At 41.3% G+C, this 25813-nt stretch overlaps 2 protein-coding genes across 5 annotated transcripts in view; one reads left to right on the top strand and one right to left on the bottom strand.

Moving 5' to 3' along the window:
- The window catches only part of MRPL42 (mitochondrial ribosomal protein L42), a 70716-nt gene extending 58580 nt beyond the window's left edge, over window positions 1-12136 (bottom strand). The window contains exons 1-2 of one of the 4 annotated variants that reach the window (XR_005836712.1): window positions 2878-2899; window positions 864-1026 (exon numbers count right to left, since the gene is read on the bottom strand). Coding sequence is in view for 3 of the 4 variants with exons in the window: in XM_008687688.2 (XP_008685910.1) it covers window positions 864-933 (70 nt within the window). In the remaining variant the exon portion in view is untranslated. Of the gene's footprint in view, window positions 1-863; window positions 1027-2843; window positions 2900-12007 lie in introns of those variants that run through there. The other 3 variants (XM_008687688.2, XM_040637317.1, XM_008687687.2) reach the window with 3 other exon arrangements.
- A 4275-nt stretch (window positions 12137-16411) lies between these two features.
- Window positions 16412-25813, top strand: part of UBE2N (ubiquitin conjugating enzyme E2 N) — a 33712-nt gene continuing 24310 nt past the window's right edge. Inside the window, exon 1 of the mRNA XM_040637316.1 lies at window positions 16412-16579. Within this exon, the coding sequence (XP_040493250.1) occupies window positions 16550-16579 (30 nt within the window). The 5' untranslated portion in view covers window positions 16412-16549. The remainder of the gene's footprint in view (window positions 16580-25813) is intronic.

The following is a 25813-nucleotide window of genomic DNA, read 5'->3' as shown; positions in this document are numbered from 1 at the left end:
TTTTATATTAAATATAAACATACAATTTTTAAATAGCTAAGTACACAGAAAACACATACCGAAATCCTAAATATTAGCAATGATTTTCATAGATGGAATTGTAAATTTGCCCTTTACTTGCTAATTTTAAGAACTACTGAAAAGTGATATGTGAAAACACAGTGAATATATAAGTGATTCAAACCAGAGAAAGTTCCTCTTTGTCAATCCCTCACTTGCCCTCACCTAAATCCACTAGTGGTCTATAGATAACCTTTTTGGTCCACGTCTTTTACTCTGTATTTATACATATACACACACATGTATATGGTAGATCTTTTAAATGCACAAATGGGATCATACAATAAATACTGCTCTGTGACATACTTTCCCCCTCTTCTATTTAGAGATCTTTTCATGTTGGGAACAGCTGTTTGATATACATAAAGATGTGCCAAAATTTATCCACCCCCTTTTGATAGCCATTTAGACTTTCTCCCCTTTTCCATATTGCAAACAGTCCTATTAAGAGGCATATACAGGGGCGCCTGGGTGGCACAGCGGTTAAAGCGTCTGCCTTCGGCTCAGGGCGTGATCCCGGCGTTCCGGGATCGAGCCCCACGTCAGGCTCCTCCTCTATGAGCCTGCTTCTTCCTCTCCCACTCCCCCTACTTGTGTTCTCTCTCGCTGGCTATCTCTATCTCTGTCAAATAAATAAATAAAAATCTTTAAAAAAAAAAAAAAAAAAAAGAGGCATATACAATAATTAAACACTTCTTTTTTTGCCTATTAACCAAATAATTTAAATTTTCTACAGTGAACATGGATTTCTACAATATTTGAAAAATTTTAAACCTCTTTTAAAACATGAAAAAAAATCTCACTTTGAATTGGAAATAAATGTTTCCAAATAGTTCTGATGGATATCGCCCATTTTACTGCTGCTAACGCCATGGTGAATCAAGATGCTTATCAGGTGGTGTGAAGAAGATGATCTGAAGAGAAACTGATGTTAAAATCTTCTTCCAGGTATACCTATTTTCATCCCTGCATAAAAAGATAAAGAAAAATTAGTGCTACCTATGAAAAATTAGTGATACAATATCTTTTTTTTTTTTTTTTTTAAAGATTTTATTTATTCATTTGACAGAGATAGAGACAGCCAGTGAGAGAGGGAACACAAGCAGGGGGAGTGGGAGAGGAAGAAGCAGGCTCCCAGTGGAGGAGCCTGATGTGGGGCTCGATCCCAGAACGCCGGGATCACGCCTTGAGCCGAAGGCAGACGCCCAACTGCTGTGCCACCCAGGCGCCCCAGTGATACAATATCCTGAACGATACACGAACAAGAGGAATCCCTAGCTAGAACTACAGTCACAAGAAAAACTTCTAAACAACTTTCCACTTCCATGTGATATATGACAAAGAACACCACCAAAATATAAGCCCTAAAGCCCTGGAACTAGGTCCATTACTATTTTTCTTAAATGCAAACTTCTCAGCACCTAGTGTAGTTCTTTCCATTTAGTAAGCACTCAGCAAATGGGTAATTCCCCTTAGAAACAGTCACTCATACATGCTACACAACGCATCCTTCTTCATAATGCTAATGTGTCTGTGTACAGCCTTTCAGGTGCCATACACAAGATCTTATTACATCACTTGAAGTAGGATTGTTTCTAATTAAATTAAATATTAAACAAGGCTTATCCTTTACCTATTAAATACTGATTTAGAGGAACACATATAAATACTCTAAAGTCCCAAGTAAAATTTCACTCTCTTATATATGTACAAGGTTTTTAACTTTCCAAGATGCTTTCACTTTGGAAAAGTGCTTTCACCATTTCATTTACTCACTGATCATGACAGGTATCTTTATTTCATTCATGAAAAAACTAAAGTACAAAATTTAAATGATTTGCTTCCATGAACTTTAGAGTCAGTCACTTATAAACTGGGAAACTTTGGGCAAGTCTAAACTAAACGACCCTTTGTTTCTTCCAGGGTAAATGGGGAAAACAACCACAACCTCCATGGCTTTTGTCAGTAAATGACTTATAACCATTGCTACAGCCCTTATTTTTAATTGGCCTCCATGACTATTCGTTCCCTCCCCCGAATTGTGATAAAACGGAATCAGGACATAGGCCTCACAGTCTTATTTGCTAAATTATGCAGGGCGGTTCAAATGCACTGTCAGTACATTTGCACTGCTTTCCCTGAGTTCATACAGTGTGCTTTTTACAGTTTATAACCCTGTTTCCCTATACATTATATGCTCTTTCACAAGTCCATTAAGTAGGCATTTTATATATTGAGAACCTGAGGCTCAGAGAGGTCAAACAATTTACCTGCCCACTATACCGCTGCTTTATAGATGGCAGGGTGAAACGCAAACCCATGTCTTCTGAGCACGAATCAAGGAACAAAATATCTGGGGGGACATTAGCTCCCCTCAATCGGGGCGGCTGGAAAGTCAGATTACTCACTCCAGGGAGAGAGATTCAGACAGAAAATTCCTTGGCCCGGAATTCAATCCCGAAGCAAAAGCTGCGGAGAGCCTCGAAGGATCCGCGGTTTGGGGAACATGCTACCAGGAGCATTGGGACTAGCACCCAGGGAAAGAACCAAAAGACCTGGCCTGGAGGGGTCCCCGAACGATCCGCCTAGGCACGAGGGAAGCCCCACAGGAAGGGCACCGCCATACGCCAGCCCTTCTGCAGGCCGGATCGAGAATGGTGATGCCAGGGGCTTTACCCAGCCGCAAACGACAGGTAGGAGACATCGACATTTCCCCATAAGGCTTCTGGACCTGCCTAGCTTCTAGAAACTCCTTGACCAGAGGAAGAGAGGGCAGCAGTTACCTGACAGCCGCTTACCACGAGCCCGCCATCTTACCTCAATCCGGGTCCTAGAAGACACCGTTTCACGCACCTCCCTGGCCCGCGGGGCACTCTGGGAAATGTAGTCTCCGTTGGGAAGAGCTCCGGGTGGGCTCGTGAGGGCGGGATCCACTGAACTTGCTCCCATGTTTAGTTGCATGACCCCTTCCCCTCAAAAAAACCTCCAAAATCACTGCGCCACGCACACATCCTTGGGAAGTAACAAGCACTTTTTTAAAAACTTTATACAAATAATTAGAGGACCTCGAGATCGATTCTTGGTGGGTAAGCTAAGGTTTCCTGGGGGAAGAGGTAACTTCAGAGAAGCACTGAAGGCCGGTGGGATTGGACTTGACGTTTGACATACGGAAGTGGGGAAGCCCTTACACCCAAAAGCTCGAAACTGTGTTCTGAGAATTGCGCTTCCTATTCATCAAGGGAGGAAGAAAATGCACGGAATCCTGGACCTCGCCTCATATTTTAGTGAGGAGAGAAGACCCCCGGGCCTTTGCACTTCCTGTTCTCATTGTCAACAATGCTTTTCTCTCACCTCTTCTCATGACCACTGCCTTATTAATACAGGTCTTGCTCAAATATCATCTTGGAGAGGACCATATCAATAAAAGAGCTTCATCTGCCCTTATCCCATTGCTCTCCTTTATTTTTCTTCATGACATTTACCATTACAAAACATTCTATTATCATTCGTTTCCTTGTTTAACCTCTGCCTCTTATGCTGGAATGCAAGCTCCATGAAGGCAGGAACAAGTATCTATCATGTTCTATACTGTATATAAACCTGACATCTAGGACTATGTTTGGCCCCATTGTAGGCCTCCAATATTTGTTAAATTAATGAAACAATAACACTGCAGATATACAAAACAGTAGATGATTGACTGCTGACGCAGCAGTTTAGCCTGGGGATTCTTTTCGCAAATGATCTGCAAAATTTTGTATATACCTACATTTTTCTAAAAAGAATTCATAACTTTTACCATGTATTCAAGGCGGACAATAAACTCCTCAAAAGTCGAGGGCCATATGAGTGCCTGGGTGCCTCAGCTGGTTAAGTGCCTGAATCTTGATCTTAGCTCAGGTCTTGAACTTGGGGTTGTGAGTTCAAGTCCTGTTTTGAGCTCCACACTGGGCGTAGACCCTACTTAAGAAACAAAAACAAAAGCTTAAGGCCATAGTCCTGGTGGTTAATATTGAAAATAAGTGAACATAGTATAAGTTCACAGTAAAGAAAAATAAATGTGGCCTGCTTTGGTGTCTCTCCTTATTTTTACAGAATACCAAGCTTATTCTGCTACTAATCTTTGCTTCTGTAGACGCCCACACTGAGAGCCCATGTCTGTCCTTTCTAATCTTGTCCATCCTTCAAAGCTGTTTTGTAACGTCTTTCTGAACTATGTTGTAGGAAGAGAAAGAGAGGAGAAACAGACTTGAATGAACAATCAACTGGACTTGTTAAACATTCGCTATGCAATGCAGAAGAGGAATGGATCAACGATGACTCCAGAGGACACACCTTGACGGCTCTGAGCTGTGTGGAGACCACTGACCAACAGGGAGACTCACTTCATGGGGCCAGGAAAAATTGACAAAGCTGAGACCAGAAAAGAAACCAACCATGTGCATGTGAAAGAGAGTAGAGAAAGCTCTAGGCTAAGGGAAGAGCTTAAAAGTCTAAAGGGGATAAAAATCTCTTACCCGGGGCACCTGGGTGGCACAGCGGTTAAGCGTCTGCCTTCTGCTCAGGGCACGATCCCAGCATTCTGGGATTGAGCCCCGCATCAGGCTTCTCCACTGGGAGCCTGCTTCTTCCTCTCCCACTCCCCCTGCTTGTGTTCCCTCTCTCGCTGGCTGTCTCTCACTCTGTAAAATAAATAAATAAAATCTTGGAAAAAAAAAAAAGAAATCTCATACCCTCTGCTAGAGTATGGTGTGGAGGAGAGTGGCAGGAGATGAGGTGAATAAGAGCCAGGTCATGTTGGGCTTTGTAGGTCTTGGTAGTGATCACATGGAATCAGGAGCAAGGCCATATGCATAGATGTTATGCTAAATACAGTAGGGAATTGCAGAAGGATTCTAACACCAAAAAAGGGGCATGATATGATTTATGTTTTTATTTATTTTTATTTTTTAATTTTTTAAAAGATTTTATTTATTTTAGAGAGAGAGAGCATGAGCCAGGGGGAGGGGCAGAAGGAGAGGGAGAAGCAGACTCCCCAGTGAGTAGGGAGCCCAAAGCGGGGCTCCATCCTAGGAACCAGAGATCATGTCCTGAGCCGAAGGCAACGCTTAATCAACTGGGCCACCCAGATGCCCCATGATTTATGTTTTTAAAATACTACTCTGGCTCTACTTGTGAGGATGGCACCCCTGAGATGAAGAGAAGGGCAGTGTCCATATAGATATTGGAAGTAGAAATGATGACTGAACCTGCTGATGGATTGATTGGATGTGGGAGTTAAGGGAGAGGAAAGACACCTCAGGAGGTGTTTTGATGACTAGTTGAAGGTGGTGTGGTTCAGGAGACAGGGGGACTGAAAGCGGAGCAAGTTAAGGGGTTTGATGATGGTGATATTGAGTCATTCCATTTGGGTGTTGTTGAGTTTGAGATATCTCTGAGATATAAATAGAGATGTAATAGAAATAAAATGAGGCAGGTGGTTAGACAGATGTGTCTGAAGAATAAAGTTTGGGCTAGATGCAGATTTGAAGCCAGGGGAATGTTGAGCGCATATAGGGAGAGAGTGTAGAAAAAAAGAAAATGAAAAAGGCCCCAGGTTGTGGGCCCAGGGAATTCCAACATTTAGAGGTCATGTGGAAGAGGACACCCAGCAAGGACCTCTCAAAGGTGACAAGGAGAGAGGCAGTATGAAAACAGAGAGACCATGGTGTGAGAGTAGCTAAGAGAGGCATGTTGTGAAGTAGTTCGATGCCCACAATTTAAAACTATAATTCCCCAAAATACAAACTGGGAACACCAGCAATAACTTACATTGGCTTACGTAAAAGCAGTTAAATTCATGCTAGTAAAATGACGAAATGGACAAAATTGTAAAACTTTGGAGTTGGCTTCAGCTGAAAAGGGGATTGCCTTTTTTCTTCCCTAACTTCACAGAGTAAAGTCACTTTTTATATAAATGAGAGATCAAAGATTCCAGAGCAATCTAACTGCCAAACCATTAGGGATAATCTTTCTAAAAACTTCTATTAATTTTTTATTACATAAAATTGGCTACGGTTTTGAGTACTTACTATGTGTCAGACATTATTCTTCAAACACTTTACAGGGTTTTTTTTCCTATTCCTTCTGAGAATCCTAGGAGGTGGGTATAATTATTGTGACTATCGTTATGCAAATGAAATTCCAGAAGCACAGAGAAGTGAAATAACCTGTTCAAAGTCATGCAAGGTACAAATGGTAGAACTGTGACTTGAGCCTGGGAACTACTGATTACAGTACCCCTGAGCTTAACCTGTGCAACGCTCATTTCCAAATAGAAAACGTATATTTAAAAAAATACTAATACAGATTTAAAAAAAACAAAACCCAGCAAATAATCACTGCTAACACTTTGGTGTATAATCTGTCACTTTTCATCTCTTCTTATGTCCATATTATAATAGCTGACATTTATTGGACTCATTATGTGTATTGTCTTAAAATCCTATGCCAGTAAATGGTAGAACTGAGATACTAACTAACCAGATGGCCTGGTTCTCTTTCAATCTCCCTCTCTTTCACGCAAACACCTATTTAGGTTTTCTTTTATTCCTATAAATTTACATATACAAATAAATACACATATACTTGCATATATAGATTTTCTTTTTTAAAACTATATGTACATGCATAATATATAAGTAACTTAACAATGTATCATGAACATCTTTCCAGTGAAGGCCTAAATAGTGTCAGTTTTTTGGGTTTTTTTTAGATTTTATTTATTTATTTGTCAGAGAGGGAGAGCGAGAGAGCTCAAGCAGGAGGAGCGTCAGGCAGAGGGAGAAGCAAGCTCCCCGCTGAGCAAGGAGCTGCTGCAGGACTTGATACCAAGACCCTAGGATCATGATCTGAGTTGAAGGCAGACACTTAACCGACTGAGCCACCCAGGTGCCCCTCTCTGCCTAAATTTGAATCTTGATTCCCTTATTTCCTAACTCTGTTATTTGGGAAAATTTATTTTCTTAATATTTTTGAGTCTTAGTTTATTTTTTATAAAAGGGTTACAAGAATGATCTTCCCTACCTTATAGAATTGTTGAGTGGATTAAATAGAAGAAGGTAAGTAAAATGCTTAGCAAATGTAATAAGCACTCAATCAATGTTAGCAGTAATTATACCTTGTAGGTGCTTAGTAAATATTTGTATAATAAATTTTTATGAATATCTTGCCCAAGGAGATTACTTATTTCTTAGGCATTAAAATACAATCCTTCCCTTTTGACCGTCAGAAATAGTCTAACGAATGGGCTTAACACTGAAAAATACAGTTAGTCTAAAATGGACAATAATAATTTCTAGCTCTAAGTTGGTATATCACTTAAAGTCACAGCAGAAAACAGATGACAAACTCAAACTGGTATAATTCCAGAAGAGTTTATTTACAGAGGGATTCTTTACAGAAGCGGGAGTGGAATTACAAGAAGTAGCAGTAGTATAACCCAGGCTTAGTAGCACTGGCTGTTTCTTCCAGACCAGAAGGGACAAAGAGGGGGAGCAGTTACTGGACCCCAGAAGGAGAGAATCCTATAGTTGGCTACCTTGAGAGGAGCAGTAACGTTTTGTAGAAGGGCAGAGCCAGCCTAAGGTGACCTTGCCAGGACTAACCCAGGTTAATAATTACTCTGACCTCCCCCCATCCTTCCCCAAACCAGAGGGTAAGGAACCCCCTCCACACAAGGTAGTACATTCAGATCAACTTCCTGGGCAGAGAGCAGGGTGGACTAAGTAAGAGTGCATCTGGGGAGGAGCAAAGGAGAGATAACTGGCACCATATCAGGAAGTGTTATTAGCATGCCTCTGTGTTGTAAATGGAAAGCCAGAGACTGGTGCAGAGTACAATTGGATGTCAGTAAAATATAAGCAATGTGACTCTCCCATATTGATAGCATGTGAAAAGAATTCTGAATAGTTTCAAGCAATAAGTAGCTTTATTGAATATGTTGGTAAATCAAATAGCAAAACAACCTAGGTAAGAGATTAGGGGCTCCAATCACACTAAGAATTAAGTAAATGTGTAACCTGAATTCAAGTAACAGGGGCAGTGAGACGACCTCATTTGGCGGGCGTGGTCTTGGAATTCCTATTGGTACCACAACCGTAAAAGAGGGTTCTGTTTCTCCCTCCAGGTCATTCAGAAGAGATCCTGGAAGTCTGTCCTTCCAGACTTCACCCTCACAACCAATCTAGAAGGCACCCCCAAATTGCTTGTGTCGGTAATCTCAGATTACTTGGGGGGTTCCTTAATTTTTCCCCTGGATGTGACTTTAGTTTCTCAAAGATTTAGAATTAAGTGTAGAAATGACGGAATAAATCAAACCCACCTATTCGTCCTAGTTTCCAGTTAGATTTGAAAATACAACACATTTACAAACATGTGTATGCCATGTTTATATTGAAGAATTTAGGAGATATAAGATAATTTGTACTATCAGATTTGGTTTGTGGCCTGTCAGATGAGCTTTGTTATCCTAAATTTTTTTTAATAGGCTCCAAACTCAGCATGGAGCCCAACATGGAGCTTGAATTCATAACCCTGAGATCAAGACCTGAGCTGAGATCAAGAGTCAGATGCTTAACTGAATGAGTCACCCAGGAACCTCTGTGATCCTAATTTTTAAAAACTTTTTTGCTAGTCTTACAAATAGAATAATAAGATTTGTAGTTGAACTTGAGGCTTAAAGAAAAACTAGACTTTATTGTTACTTCAATAAATTGAATATTAAAAACTAATCTGCGAGTAATCTCTTTTTGTAGGAAAGTTGCCTCAAAGACACAAAAATACTCATTTCATCATGAAGATGTTTTTGCCCTCTTTCTCAAAAATCACCCCCAAAGACTGACGAGAATAGGGACGGAAGCCAGCCATTGCAGGAATGGCACCTGAGTTAGCAACGTTAAGACTGCAGGTTGTACCAATAATTGGTGGCACCAAGACTGCAGGTTGTACCAATAATTGGTGGCACCAAGTATTTAGGAAGAGGGAGTAAGGAAGGAACTGAAAACTGATGGAATGGTTGAAAATTTAGACTCCAGACACCCATGCCCATCACCCCACCCTAGTCAGAAATGGCAGTCAGAATCCAAGAGGCTCTGGACTCAGGAACACCATACCTGGAGAAGGACAGGGGAGAAGTGTACAACAGAAAACTGGCCAGGTGAGTCCTCTGGCTCCCTTCTTTGCCCAGTTCCAAAATGCCAGCACCCTCTGTGTTTCTGAGCCTGGTCTGAAGCTTTCCCTGTGATCACATGAACCACCCAACATTCTCCCAATGAGTTCCTTTTCTGTTACTCTGAGTCAGTTTCTTTGCCTGCAACCAGGAACTCTGATTAAAAAACATTTCACACTTATCTTGTATTAATTTCATTCATATATGTTTGCATCCATTCTCCATGAGGGTGATTCCATGTCTGATCTGGTGCATCATTTACCTGTAGAAACTAGTATCGTGCCTGGTACTTAATAGGAACTCACTAAACGTTTATTAAATAATTGAGTGAATGAAGCCTTCCCTGTGTCTTATGTATTCTTCACTGTATCTTCTGTATCTTAATTACAGAACTTATCACATAAAATATATTAATTTGTGTTAATATTTGTTTCCCATATTAGAAAGTAAGTTCAAGATTAGAGATCCTACCCGGTTCATTTTTTTTTTAAAGATTTTATTTATTCATTTGACAGAGAGACAGCCAGCGAGAGAGGGAACACAAGCAGGGGGAATGGGAGAGGAAGAAGCAGGCTCCCAGCGGAAGAGCCTGATGTGGGGCTCGATCCCAGAACTCTGGGATCACGCCCTGAGCCGAAGGCAGACACTCAACGACTGAGCCACCCAGGTGCCCCTACCTGGTTCATTTTTAAATACTGGTTGGCATTAAGGAAGACACGTGATGTGATGAGCACTGGGTATTATATGCAACTAATGAATCATTGAACATTATATCAAAAATTAATGATGTACTGTACATTGGCTAATTGAATTTAAATGTAAAAAAAACCCATACCAGTTGCTAGGGAGGGTCTAGTACATAATAGACAGAGAATGAAGGAAGGCAAAAAGGCAGGAAGGAGAAATATGTGTCGGGCATTAGGTCACTGCTGCACACACAGAAAGAATATGGTGCTCGCTGCCTTACAAGGGTGCATAGCGTGGGGAGGGAGATTTGTAAACAGATGATCACAGGGAGGATTTGTTAGAACATACTGTGCAAGATGTTTTGGAGAGGAGGGTGAGACCAGTGGGCAGATGGGGTGGGGAACCGTGAGCAAAAAGGCACCCAGATGTGAAAATTAGGGTGTTAGAGTGTAGGTATGATGGATCACGGGATAGTCAAAGCTTCGATGAAGTCTGGACTGTGAAGCTGAGGTTGCCTCTGGGGAGTGGAGACGGAAAGTAAGCAGTAGGTTAAGAAGATGTCAAGAGGTTTTGTAAATTGAAGCTAAGAGGAATAAGTTCCCTGATTGGTGAATTTAAAATAATGAGTTGGGTCTGCTCAGCCTTGTCTCCTTCTCTCTTTTCTTTCCCTCCCTCCCTTTCCCCTCTCTTTTCCTTTCTCTTTCTCTCTTTCTTTCTTTATGTCTTTTCTCCTCTTTCTTCTTCTCCTCCTCTTCCTCCTCCTCCACTTCCTCTTCCTCCTTCTCTTTCTTCTTCAGTGGCCTGTCTTCTGCTCTCCAGCATTCCCAGCTCTGCTCTGGCTGGGGTTGTGGGGCCCGCACTTGTCTGGCTGTGCTAAGTGACTGGGCAGCTGTGTCTGTGACTGGGGAGCAGGTTGGGAGAATGTGAGTCAACCCAAATTACTGCAGACTTAGAGCTGTGTTCTCCAAACAGTTTTATTAGTAATGAAAAATTAGCAATGAAAGCAATTCTGATCTCCATCTCTTTCAATTCGGTTGTAGTTTCAGGAGGGGAAAGTGGGTTTTATTTCTTGACCTCCTCAAAACCCAACAATCTGGAATACTGAACACTTGGGCCAATTTAAACCCAAACAACCTGAAATATCTAATACCTGGACCAAGAAAATTAGAACAAGCAGGAGGAAAGATATGGGCTTGGGGTCAAAAAGGATCTAGCAAAACAGGAACAAGAAGAGTATAAGTCAAGGCTGCTGTTGCAACAGTTTTGTTTTCTCAAGCAGATCAGGTAATAAGGGACAGTGACTCCCAAGCTTTGGGCCCTTCGGTAGTGGGGAGTGTGTTAAAAACACAGATGCATGGGGCCTGTGACTTGCACTCAGAAGACCTTGGGTGGGGCCCCTGGACCTGTATATTTAACCAGCCTCCGAGGTGTTTAACACTTCAAAGTTTGGAAACCTCTGCTCCAGAGTTTATTGGATCCCAAGTCATTGTTATCAAAAGCAAAACAGTTTTCAAAACATATCTAATCATGCTGGGACCAGGTGGGCAGTTTCTGCAGACAGCAAGCGACACAACTGAGAAGGATATAAGAAGCCAGTAAGACAGAGGGACAGGTGCTGGCTGGAGAAGAAGAAAGGTGAAGGCATACCAGGTGGGGAAATGCAGGAACAGTTTAACTGGTAGGTTGAGTATGCAATCACAGGCCCAGTTACGCAGCGACTGAAGCCCAAGGTCATGGTGCACAAATAGTTCTTTGGGAACCTGGAAGGGTGGCACACATTTGCAAGGAAAAGAACTTTGCTTTCAGAGTTCCTGTTCCAACCAGGCTTCTGGCCAAATGTCTTGAGTCACCATCCCCTGGAATCCTGTTGCTGCTGGGAAATGGCCCAGAGAAAGGCATACCCCCTCCATCTACTTTTATAGAGACATGGTGGAGTCAACGATGGACTCTACAGAATGCCTCCAGCGGTGCATGCATTTAAAGGGCCCCCTATGGGTGAGAGGACATTAAAAAAACGCTTTGTAAAGCATAAGGCATTAAACAAAGGCAAACCTTATTACTCTGATTCTCCTAGGTCTCATCTTTACTGATGCCTTCTACCTTGAGATGGTGTTCTTCTGACCCGGGCTGATCCTGCTCAGCTTCTTCTTAGGCTGGCATTGTGTTGGTTAACACGATGTAAGTTCTCAGCTACTCACATTGACGTCTTGAATATGAGGCAGCAGGCATTTTTTTTTCTTTCTTCTTTTAAACCAGTGTGCAGCCTTTTCTTCCTCCCCCACCCACTTCCTCCCTGAGTCAGTGTTCATGAACTCTCTTCTCACAGATTCTCCTGTCTTGATTGCCCACGAAACGGTTTCCTTATGCCGCAAGAAACAACAAGGGTACTTGCAAACAAATACTTCCGCCTGATGACTACCCCTCCTGAATTGAAACAGGGCCTCTATTAGAGGTGACTGATCTACCATTTTCCAAACTCATCTACTCTACTTTGTCTCTGTAAAGCACAAGGCAGTTTCTGAAAAAAACTGTTGCCCTTTAGGAATTTGAAAAGTTGAGGGATGAACATAAACATCCCGTGCTTTCTGTAAGCATTCACTTATTGATCATGAATCTATGTGACCTATTCTCAAAGAGGTGTTTATTTTCCCCTTGCAGTTATTGGTTCTTTCTCTTGACAAATATTTTTTGAGAACAATCATGTAGAAGGCCCTGAGCTAGGCCTCAGGGGTACACTGGTGACCAAAATGGAAGAGATCCATAATGCTGTGGAGCTCAGGTATAAATGTCCCAAGAGATTATCTGCAGGGTAAATAGTACTTATGTATCTACTCTTATAAGACCAAAGTAGCAAACCTGGATTATTTGGGGTTGGGGGTAGGAAAGGAACAGGATCCAATAAAATAGTGTTCTGGGAGTAAGAGCTTTTCGTGGAATAGAATGCCTCTAATTCCTCCAGTACAGCATTCTTGCTTATTCCCTCCCTTTATCATAATGCAAAGGGACTTGCAGTTTGAGTCCTGGAAGGAGCAGAGACTGGGAAAACAAAACAAAACAAAACAACAACAAGAACAAAACACAGCTGTGAGGCTTGACAAAAAGCCGGAGATTAATTAGCTAAGAATTCTGCCTAGTATTACTCAACTTAGTGGGGCTATCTGGTCACTATAATTTATTCAATATCATGGCCCAGCGTCTTTTTGCTGAGTTTTGAGTGTATAGCATCATCCTTGAGCAGCATTGAAAGAACTCTGAATATCTCTTAAGACTGTTGAAATTAGTGAATTGGATTATTCAGTGTTTCAAATAAGTAACACATTCACATAGTCCAAAATCTAAAAGGTACAAAAGTGTAAATGAAATGTCTTTCTTTTATCTCTGTTCTCCAATACCCAACACCCCTCCCTGAAGGAATCGATTAAATTAGTTTGGTGGATATCCTTGTTTTATCCACATTTGAGAGTAAGGATTCTTAACTAGATTTCTAACTTGAGAATAGACCTTATCTTGATCCTGTCGCAATCTGTTCTTCTAAGATGATATCCTGTTCTACAGGACTTCTATGAATCAGAAGTTCAGATTTTATTTCCCAAATGAGTATAGTGTGAGCTGTTCTCAAGCGGGAAAAGAATGGGAAAAACAACTAGAAGAGACATGCAAAAATAGATTTTATTGATAATACTCTTAGGAGTGTTTCATGCCGTCAAATAGTCTCTGCCAAAGTTATAATTTCACGTTTTAAAAATCTGGTCTCCTAAGGAAAACCATACCTGGTTCTATCAAGATTGTGAAAATAGTAGTCCTTGCTAAGTGCTATGTAGTGTTCATTTAAACTTCACAACAATCACATGAAGTATGCACATTTCATAGGTGAAGAAAACGAAGGATAGCAAATATAAGTTCTCGAACCTAGACCAGGGCTCCAGTGCCCTCACTCTTAATTTGCATGATACTTATTATCTACCCTAATAGAGAATAGCCAATAGAAGGCATGTGGCAACATTTTCTGTTTATATATTTTTGTTTATTCAAAATCTTTATTTTCAAATTTTAGGATTCATCAACATTACTCATGATATTTAAATGCTGATTCCCAGGCCTCGGCACTGACTTAGAGAATTAGAATCTCTGAGGGAAGGGCTCTAGCCAGGCATGCTTATTTTAACCAGCACTTAGAGTCACAGGCAGCTAACACTAAGCCAGTTGGCTGTAAGCACAGTGACAAATGTCATACCTGCGACAGTTTATATTTTCCAAAGTTGGCCACAATCATATCTTCCAACACACACATACTATGCTAGTTTCTAGAATCTCTCCACTCCCCTTTCAAGAAGTAGAGTCCATGCCCCATACCTTGAAATTGGGTGGGTTTTTGTGATTAGTCAACCAATAGATTATAGTGGAAGTGATGCTATGTGACTTCCAGGGCTAGGTCAAAAAAGACGATTCAGCTTCTATTTTTGCTAGCTAGAATACTCACTCTTGGAACCCAGCCACCAGGTAGTGAGAAAGCCAAAGCTGCCCCAGGGAGAGGCCCACTAGGAGAGAAACTAATAGCCAGCACCAACTTGCCAGCTATGTGAGCCATCTTGGAAGTGGATCTGGGCCCAGTCAGGCTGCCCAGGCTGACACAGCACAGCAGGGAGCAGAGATGTGCCTTCCCTGCCAAGCCCTACCCAAATTGTAGATTGAAGAGCTAAGTAAATGATTTTTGTCGCTTTAAACAGTAAGTATGAGCTGGTTTGTTAGGTAACAATAGGTAAGTGGAACAGCACACTTCTAACCTAATATTCAATCTGCCTTTCTTCCTATCAGGGTGAATTCTCCCAAGCCCTCTCTAAAATATCCTGAAAGTATCCTTGTCCAATGTCATTTATTTTCCCCGATTCTTCTAATCACAGAACCACTTATTTCAGACTTCTGGTTATGTGAGGTTCTCATGATTACTTCTGAGGCTTGTTTTCTTATCTCAAAAACACTGGTAATAAGAGAACCTACCTCATGAGCTTTATAGTTAGATGAGATGATCCATGTAATCATTTAGCATTGTGCCCAGCACATAATATTCTCTTATTATTTTTACTAGGTTTCTTGCATTCATAGTCTCCATTTCTTTAATGCAATGTGTGTGTGTGTGTGTGTATGTATACATATATAAAAATATTTTTTTTCCTTGTAGTCTAATGCCATTTTACAGTCTATTCCCTATGCCTGACGTGCTCTTCCCTAGTAGGTCAGTTAGACTTTTACTCATCCTTGAGGGCAACTCTTGTCCTTTGGGAAAGCCTTCTCTGATTTATCAATCAATTAATGGCCCTCTGGGCTCAAATAGCACCTTGGAGGAACCTCTACTATAACCCTTAACACACTGGGTTGTAATTAATTACTTGTCTCTCTTCTCCATTGCACTGGAAGGCAGTCAGGGTTGTCTTTGTATTCTCACCCCCCAACGCAGCACCTGGCACATCCTGGCGCAGCACCTGGCATATCTACTATCTGTGCTGTACTAGGAAACACTGGTTAAGCAGTTAAGGGGTCCATATTTTGGGAAACCTGCTGGGGTCAAAACTGCTCCATTTTCTCCTGCATAATCTTGGAAAAAGTTAGTTGACATTTCTGAGCCTCATTTGTAGAGACACCTTCTTAAGATTGCAGTGAAGTAAAATAATACCTGCGAAAAGCCTATCCCAGAGCAAGCAAGCAGTCATCAAATGTCACAAAATGCTTCTCCAACAATCCCATTTTCAGGCACCGCCACTCTAATCTTCCTTTAGGGCCCTGCGCTCCATGGGTAATCCCTCTCTCCGGGATTACTCTGGGCTTTCTCATCCTGTCCTCGGTCATTCCTCCAGCTAGCAACTCTGCGTTCAGAAGCTAATTCCCTGCCCCCCCCCCAACTCTCTCCAGACCCTTTCTTTCAGCCTTCCCTGGCCTTAAGGAGCCCGATTTACGTGAAATTTAAAAATCAAAATTTAAATATCAAAACTCTATGACTAGGGTTTCCCTGGATAACTTCCGAGAACCGCATTTAGGAGTATGGCTTCTGAGTTTCGGTCTTCCACCTCCCTTTGAGGAAGGAGCCTGTGGCTCAATTTAACCAGAGTCGCTCCCCGCTGCGGCCGCGCGCAGCGCAGAAACGTTGAATGAACCAACAAACGAACGGATGAATGAATGGGCTGAGCCCGCGTCAGGGCCTCTGTTACGTCGCCCACCACCCCAGGCGTGGCCGCAGTAAGAGGCCTGCGGGGCACCAGCCGCGTAATCCCACCATAGCGCGGCGGGCTCGGCCACGAGCGCCGGAGCTCCGCGCTGCCTCGCGCCTCCTCCCCCAAGTCCCTGCCCCGCCGGAGCTCGTCACTTCCGCCAACCCCAGGCCGGGGCTGGGGCGGGGAACGCGGGGGAGGGGGCCAGGTCCTAGGGAAGCCCGCCCGCGCACGAGCAGGGACTACATTTCCCGAGGGGCCTCGGCGGCGGCGGCGGCGGCGGCGGCGGGCGCGGCAACGTCCCCCGGAAGTCGAGCCCTGGACTTCCACTCGTGCGTGAGGCGAGCGGAGCCAGAGTCGAGACCAGAGGCCGAACTCGGGATCTAACAAGATGGCCGGGCTGCCCCGCAGGATTATCAAGGTAACCGCCCAGGCCAACCCCCGGCTCTGCGTTCTGCTCTTCGCCGCGCGGCGGACCGGGCGGCGCAGCTTCTCGCTTCCTCGGACCCGCGGCCCGCGCTGGGAGGCCCGAGGCCAGCGCGGAGAGGGTCTGGCCGTGGCGGCGAGGGAAGTCAGGCGCTGGGGAGGGGGCTCTGGAGAGACTTCCGGCCGCGGTAGGGCAGCCGGGCGGCGGGGACCGGGGGCTTCCCGGTGTCCGCCCCGCGGGCGGGGAAGGCCTGGCCTGCACACTGGCGGAGGGTGGGGCTGCGAGGTTGCGGGGTTCTTGTCTTGGGCGCGGGCAGGCGCGGGCCTCCGCGGCTTCTCAGACCACCCGGGAGGAGGCCGCGGGCGCGCGCGAATCGCAGCGGGGCCCGAACTCCGGGCGGGAGTTGTGGCCCGACACAGCCCCTCGGCCCTAGAGCCTTTTTTCTGGCCGGGCGGGAGCGCGGGTGTGCGGAAGCCCCGAGTTCAGAATGAATGAACCAGGAGAGTGAGGCCGGGCGGGGCCCTGTGCCCCGGGAGGCGGCTCCGGGAGGGCCGCGCGTCCTGCCGCCGTAGGCACATGTTCGCCGCAGGCTGCCGGGGTCCGGGGACGCGGGACTGCGCGCCCCGCTGCCCTCGGTTTCGTGATATCCTCTCTTTTAAATACGTTTCCGCTCGTTATTTCTGTGAAGTGATTTTACTGTTTGGCAAACTCTTTGAGAGCGGTTTCTGCTCAAAGGAAATAGTTTAACACATCATGGGGGGGAGGGGCAGAGCAGGTATGGGGGGACTTGGTGAAATCCTTTGCCTCTCGATTTTAAGCACTTTAATGTTTAAACTGTTCCTCGGCTCATTATAAATACTATACTTTGACAAATACATATGGAACTCTGAAAAATGGACATATTGGTTTTGTATTCTTTACATAATATCAGGTCCTCAGATGTGCGGTATTTCTTGAAGTACATAAAAACAAAACCTTGAAATTTCTTGTCATTTTTAAGGAAAATTTTAGTTGAATCTCTGTGTTGCTTAATATGCGAGTTAAAGTGACTAAATTGCAGCATCATTTCGCTGATACAACCTGGTGAACGGGTATTTAATCTAGCTTGTTCTAAAGTTTGGGGGGGAGATGCATACTAATTCCAAGATCTTTTAATGGGTGGTGTATTGTGCAGTGCTTCGTGCAACTGCTGTTAAATATATCTGAGCTGGGGGATGTCTCTGACCTAGAGTTGCTTGATTTGGAGAAATAAGACTTTTTATAAGGTAGAAATTCTTAAGAGATTAGAGAAGTAGCATACATTGTCATTGTGTGCTGCAGTCTAATGTGAACTTTCATAGTGCAAAATTTGTTGTATTATGGATTTGTCTCAGACTTTGTCCAAGGCTGTTAAATTGCTGTATGCCTTGGATGGTCCTTACAATATGGTTTTCCTCACATGACCCCAATCATGTTTATTGAAGCCCCAGTTGAAAATGAGAGAAGGGGGATCTAGCTGTACCAGATATCTTCAAATTTTTGTTTCCTGTATTGAGGTTATTTATGGACTATATAATACAAATTAATATTCTTAGTAATTCTCCAAAATACATAATGAACGAAAGATTTAACATTTTTTCCAGTTTTGCTTGATTCTGGACATATTCTGCGGTAATACGAAAGCCTTGGATGGAAAAATAAATTCTGTGAAACCTTGTTTAATAAAGTTACAGAAATGATTTATGGCAGTGAATTGAAGGCCTCATAATCCAATTTTTTTGGCACACAATTTACACTGGGTATTTTAATTTTACTATTTTAACCAAGACAGTGATAATTCATGAATATGGTCTTAATTTTACGGTATCTTGTTGATAGCACCTCTTTAATAAAAGGTGACTTCATTTGGGTTTCATCTTGGAAAAGTTAGGCGGTTTTACTTTAATGTCTTTTATAGCTTAGCCTAAAAGAACTGTTTTCTCCAATTACAAGAAAGATTACAAGACTATAATGTGTTTTCTAGTGCTGTTTATGTATTATGTATATTTTCCCATGATCAGGGAAAAATTTTTTTAAGATTTATTTATTTGAGAGAATGTGTGCTGGTTGAGTGGGGGGAGGGGCAGAGGGAGGGACACTCAAGCAGTCTCGCCACCGAGCACTGAGTCCCAGGCTGGGCTTCATCCCAACACCCGTAAGATTACGACCTGAGCTGAAACCAAGAGTTGGATGCTCTACCGACTGAGCAACCCAGGCACCGAAAATGTTTTTTAATCAGAATTTTTTTAAAAGTTTGCCTCTTTTTTGTCATCCTCAATACGAGATTCCATGTGGAATATGGTGGTGGTGGTGGTCGTGCAGGATAGGTAGGTAGCTGTACTGTCCTGAACTCTAGGAACACACCATCTTTCATTGGACAGCTATTAATAGGATGCTGTTTACCTCCATGTGGTTGTTACCTACATTTGCAAAATTCTTTCTCTTTTTTTCTTTTTTTTTGAGATTTTATTTTTAAGTAATCTCTCCACTCATTGTGGGGCTTGAATCCACAATCCCATCATCAAGAGTCCCATACTTCACCGACTGAGCCAGCCAGGTGCTCCTACATTTACAAAAGTCTTACATCATTTAATACTTGTAGATCTTGATCTTGTGAAGTAGACTACCTTTTATAGTCTAGAAACCCATTCAAATGACTTTCCTAGGATCTTAAAACTGGCAAGGGACAGAACTCGGATCTTGACCCAGCGTGACCTTCCCCTGCCTCTTGTTATTATGAAATGACAATGTATGTAAATATACTTTGATGACTAAATAACTATGCAAATATAAGATGGGGTTTTTTTGAATTACTATTCACTCATTTACTGCCCCACTCAGATTCCCATAAACCATCCACTAGCAAATTCCCTAGGGTGCCAGCTTTCAAAATATATCCTTAATCAGCTACATTTACCCATCTCTCTGAAACCACTGTTCAATTCCATCATTTGTTGTCTAGTCTACTGTATTAGTCTCCTAAGCAGCAGCTAGTGTTACTGTTTGAAAATGCAGATCATGTCACTCCCTTTCTCAGAACTCTACAAAGGTTCTCCATCACACTTAGAATAAAATCTTGACTTTTTCCCCCGTGGTTACAAGGCCTTCCTTGCACCTGCCTACCTCTGAGGTCATCTCCTGCATGTCTGTCCTTGGGTCACTCTGCTGCAACCACAGTGTTGCTTTGCTCTACTCTGAACAATAAGAGGCTAAGTTTGTTCCAGTCACAGGGCTTTTCTTCTGGTTACTACGTTGCTTGTTTTGGCATATCGTTTAGTTCTTGGCTCTTATGTCATCCTTGGAGAGGTCTACCTTAATTATCCCAAAACACAGTTTTCCTCTTTATTCCCAAAAAGAAATAGTTCCTCTTTATTGCCATATTTTCTCCTCTCTGTATAGCACTTACACTATTTGAAGTTACATTGTTTACTGTTTATCTCTGCTCCTACTAAAGCTCCATGAAGGCAGGGATTCTTAGATGACTTGGGCATTGCTCTAATACCTAGAGGACATGGTAGGCACTGAAATATTAAATGAATGAATGTACTTCAATTTCTGGAAGAAAGTTTTAGGAGAGCTATTCTATATCATAATTTGGCATTGTTATTGCTTAATAGATTCTGTCTAAACCAATGTCTGAGCTAAAAGTTAATCTCTGAGGTAAAAGTTAATCTCTAATTCATTAAAAAATAAATTTTTATTTTGTCTAATAGGAAATACATGGAGGTCCACACTTGAAAGGTTCTAACAGGTACATAGAGAAAATTAAAGACTCTCTGATCTGCCCTTCAGCATTCCAGTTGCCTGCCCAGACAACCATTATTTTTATTGTGTATTCTTCCAGAAAGACCAGAAAGATTTAGTATGTATATATTAGGCCTATATCCCTCCTCCTGTTGCAAATACCTTAATCCCCCCCAACACGTATATATCTTTGAGGTGACTCATTTTTTAAAGGGGTTCTTTGTGGAATCATGTGGTTAGACCTTAATATAACTGATTGCTTATTGCTGACTTTGAGATTGTCTCCAGAATTCGCTATACAAACAATGCTGTGATGAATAGTCTTACAGTTAGTGGTATTTTGCACACGTGCGAGTTATACTGAATCTTGGCAGTTCTGTGTTTTGCTAGAATTTTTAGAATTTGCTTTTTTCTCTCTTCTCCTTGGCCAGAGCTCTTTTAGTCTCCAAAAGTGACTGAGCAATTAAAGCTTAAAATCGCATAGGTTAAAAGATAACTAAGAGGTCCTTCCTAATGTGTTCCTCATAAAGAACATTAAAGTTACTTTGGGAGCAGATAAATGAGATCTGTAATTGTGGCCTTGATCAGTAATTTATTTCAGATTTACAGTTTACATGTTACATTAACAGAATGATGTTCTTTTGTCTTCTCAAAGTTAATCATGAAGACAGTAAAATATGGCCTTAAGAACAGTAGTGAACTTACTCAAGGAGTTGATTTATTTGATTAAAACCTGGCAAACCAACCTGCTCAGATTAGATTTTCACCAGTCTTTCATAGAATTAATTCTTCTGTTTGGTGAGGTTTAGTTTCAGATTCTTAAAAACTCAGTATGGTCTGTCTCTGCATTGAACTTGAGTTCTATATACTTTTTACTTTAATAATTTTGATTTTTAAAAAAGATATCACTTTTTTCCTGTCACTATTTAAAAGCCATTCATTTGGTATCTGTTCTAGTATATAAGGTAGTTTTTAGTGAGAAAAGTGATTCAGATAACTAGTCCTATTTTTAGGCCTGAAAGTCTGACTGATAATTTTTTTTTCCCATTTAAAAAAAGGTGTGAAAATCTTACATGATGAGGATGGACTTGTTATATGTAATTAAAACATCCTTAGGAAACTGATAAACTCTTATAGTAAAAACTTGACCAGAAACAGTGTGGTTCTTGGCTCTTTTGGTTGTTGTCCCAGTTTAAGAAATTTCTGGGGCGCCTGGGTGGCTCAGTCGGTTAAGCATCTGACTCTTGATAACAGCTCAGGTCATGATCACAGGGTTCTGAGATTAAGCCCTGCTTCCAGCTCCACACTCAGTGGGGAGTCTGCTTGAGATTCTGTCTTTCCCTCTCCCCCTCCGTCCCTTCATGGTTTCTCTCTCTCAAATAAATAAATCTTTTAAAAAAAGAATTTTCTGACCATTCTAGGATAATAAACCATATTTTTTGTATATGACTTCTGGGGATTCAGGTTCTTGACAAGCTTATTTGTGAATCCTCTTAGTCTCCATGGATTCCAAGTTAAGAATCCCTGGACTGCTTTTGGTAGTGATTAATTTTTCAGGTTATAAGGATACTGTTTAATTTACTGCCTAATGTTTTGATTATGAAATGTGGGCATAATTGAAAGTAAATTAAAAATAGCAGTTGAGTGTTATTTTTTAAGCTTCTCTGTGTCAAGCACTTTCTTTAGTCCAGGTTGATGAACTCTCACAATAGAAATTGAGTTTTGTCAAAATATCAAACACTTCCTGAATATCTACCATGCTAAGTAATTATGGCATCAGAAATATTATGCATTTGCTTTGCAGAAGTTCTAAATTTTTTCCATACTGTGACCAGTTATAGCCATAGAGTTTTACACATTAGAGAATGCCCACCCTTTTCCTTCTCTGATGAGTCTGTAGGCCAAAAAAGTTGGATGACTAGGATTCTGCTGCAAGTTGGTAACTTTGCTTTTAAAACCCTTAACCTTGTAGGATGGTTTACTTGTGTGTAAATGTTTTTAAGAAGCAAATAAGTTGTACTACAGTTTCAGGCAGTATGGATTGTGAACGTACATTTGAATCTGTTATTGTGAGTTATGGACGTGTATGCCCTAGAGAAATAAAGACCAGAAGGATAAGAGAATGAGGATAGCATCCACTAGGGGCTTTGAGCATTACAATTGTAGTCATCATTTTTGATGTAAGTGCCTAATTATTATATAATTTTACTTTCTAAAAATAGATCTGAAAGGCATAATATATGTAGTAATTTTATATCAAGAAATATTCCTTTTTTATGAAAGATGTGTTGGACTGGTATTTTATTATACAGTTGAAATTTTCTTTGCAAGTGTGTATGAAGGACATCAGTATGGATATATAAATTTGGAGATGGAATAGAGAATCAGTTAACTTCACCTGAAATTTTAGCAACTTCTAAAAATGCTTCCTAAGTGAATTATTTTTGTTTTTGAACTGTTAAATAGTAATCTTTAATTTGTGGATTAAATAGGATGTAGGGTCAGCATCATCTGAGAACTGTGGCGCTAGCATCTCTGGTGGCAGATACCATTATTGTGTGATTGAAAGAACTGGATAACTGGTAAAGAGCCCTCAGAGAATCAACGGAAAGTCTTCTTTATTAGCCATTCTTTCAAGAGCTATACCACACTATTCAGGCTATTTTATATTTTTAAAAGCCTGGTTGTAACTATTCTAAAATCCCTAAGGATACTTAGAAATCGAAATTTTTTATTATTTTGATTTGGCCTGCAACTCAGATGTTTCTAAATGATTAGGATTCAGCTATAATTTAAAGTGATTTTATCTTATTTTGTTTTATTTTATTTTATTTATTGATAAATAAGTCATCTCTGCCCAGCGTGGGCCTCGAACTCACGACCTTGAGATCAAGAGTCACATGCCCTGCTGACTGAGCCAGCCAAGGGCCCTTAAGTGGTTTTAGACATTGTTTTCAGAATCTAATGTTGACACATTTTGCTTTTTGGCTAGTCTGTTCAGATTTTCAAACTCCTTTAGTTTTCAGTATGTCTCGATCAGTAATTTGGTCTGTTTTGGGCAAATCTGTTTTTATTTTCAAAGTCTTTACAGTCTAGTGACTAAAGGCATTATAGACAGGAAAATTGTAGAAAGACGCATAACGGATATTATCTTTGTGTCTTGAGACTATGGGTGCCTTTATTTACAACTTTTTAAGATTTTTAAAAATAATTTATACTAAGGAAAATGTTACTCCCATAAAGTCTCTGTGTTTCTATGACCCTTAAGGACAATTGGGATTACCATTCCCTTCCCTTCTTACTATAGGTCAGGGACAAAAATGACTTTACTAAGCTAGTAAGAGCCCAAGGCCAAATTTCATTCTTCTATGAATTGTGATTTTTCTGCCTTTTTATTATCCCTTTTTTTAAAATCCATTCTTAAGACATTTTCAATTCAAATAAATGGACGTTTACTGGATGCATAATAATGTATTTAGCGCTAAGCCAGGTGAACAAGAAGTGCATCACTATCTAATGGAAAACTCAGTCATGAAACAAATTAAAGTGAGGTGTGTTAGGAGAAAAGATACACATGGGATTTACCATAGTCCGAGGATGAAGGAAAGTAGGGATGAGGGAATGTTTTTAAAATTGAAGGAGGAAGGGGTGCCTGGGTGGCTCCGTTGGTTAAGTGTCTGCCTTGGGCTCAGGTAACGATTCCACGGTCCTGGGATCGAGCTTGCATTGGGCTCTGTGCTCCACAGGGAGCCTCTTTTCCTTCTGCTCCCCCTCCTTGTGTTCTCTCTCTCTCTCTGTCAAATAAATAAATAAAAATCTTAAAGTTGAAGGAGGGAGAGTGAGTTTTGGGTAGATGGAATAGCAGGTAGGAAAGTTGAAAGAAAAAGAGGAAGAGAAAGAGTATATACACAAGTATACCATATTCCAGGAATCTAGTATGTGTGATGGATAGTGTCTTATATAATTATTAGGGTTCCATCAAGAAGTATTACTGTCTGATTACCTAGAGAGTTGGAATCAAAAACTGTTGGGCGAGGAATTTTGAATTGTTAAATTCAGACTTAGTGTATGAATCATTCACCAGAGTGTGTGACAACTGTTCCTGAAGTGAGATTGGTCATACAGTTTTTATTATGTAAGTGAGACATCTTTTATTGAACACTTCCTATGTGCTAGGCACTGTTCTAAGCATGTTACATGTATTAATTTAATTCTAACAGCAAACCTAGGATACGAATATTAGTTTTAGCCCTGCATTACAGATATGGAAACCTGCACAGAGGGATTAAGTGGTTGCGGGAGCTGTGATATGAACAGGTGCTGTAGATTAAATGCACCAGAACTTATCTGCCCCTAGATAATAACTGGCAGTGTTTGTATTTTTATATTTTATCATTTGGACAAATGAAGTGGAAAAACGTGTTCATTGCAGAATCTAAGTGCTTAGCTTTCTTATTTTTCATCAGAAGTCTCCTTATTATAGTTTAGAGGCTTTTGCACAAGTGAGTCCCTGTTTAGTAACAGTTTCAGTTAAGATAGAATGACTTTGGTCTGGGGTGGTATATTCCTCTCCTGCCCTCCTGGATCCTTTGATTTGGGGAAGTTCAGGGTTTGGGTGAGAAGGAACTAAAGAGCAGCTGTTCCTCTCTTTCCTGCTGTTTCTTTACCAGCAAAATACATTTGAGGTATCACTGCATCAGAGCATAACCTCTAATGTTAATTTTAAACAAGAATTTTTTCATTCAATTAAGCATAAAAATAGATTAGAATTATCTTACATTCCTTTATATATTAAATTGAATTTTGTGTGTTCAACCCAGGGACGGTGTTTGTACCTGAGTTAATTTCCTCCCATTTTGGAGAGAAGGACAAGTGCTGTTCCAGTATAAGTCCCCTACACGCCTGCACATACTATAATTCTTGCTTTGGCTTTTTAGAAAAGATATTTTTCACAGTTGGAGGCACAGTGATTTACAACTAAAAAGCTTGAAGTTTCTTACCCTTAGCTGTAAAAGAGCTATTCCCATTAAGTAACATTTTTTTCAAATAAAGCGCTCTGTCCACCCTGTCTTTATTGGTGCCTTTCAGGAAAGGTTTCACCTGAAAGTGCTGCAAGCTCCATTCAGGTTCCTGCCACTGATGTGATTAGAGATCAGTGAATACTTGGCCAAACCTTGCCTACCAGAATCTTCTCCCAGTTTAATTGGGACCGCTGTATTGGGTGGTAGGAACCAGAAGGCATTTTCTGTGAACACTTGTTTATAATCTGAGTACTTAGTTCATGATTGTGCATCAGAATTATCTGGGGCATTTATAAATTTAACTTATAGCAGCCCAGCATGTTTTCTTGTTATGTTTTAAGATCTCCAGATGATTTTTACGTGCACCTTGCAGAAACAGTGGCCTTGTGTATGCTCAGCTTCACTGCAAAGCTGGTTAGAATGTGGGGGATACAAGATACAAGTA

Source organism: Ursus maritimus, unplaced genomic scaffold (assembly GCF_017311325.1).
Source record: "Ursus maritimus isolate PB19 unplaced genomic scaffold, ASM1731132v1 scaffold_21, whole genome shotgun sequence".
Lineage (NCBI taxonomy): Eukaryota > Metazoa > Chordata > Mammalia > Carnivora > Ursidae > Ursus > Ursus maritimus.
The sequence above is the reverse complement of the archived record's forward strand: the minus strand, read 5'-3'. Positions and strand labels throughout refer to the sequence as shown.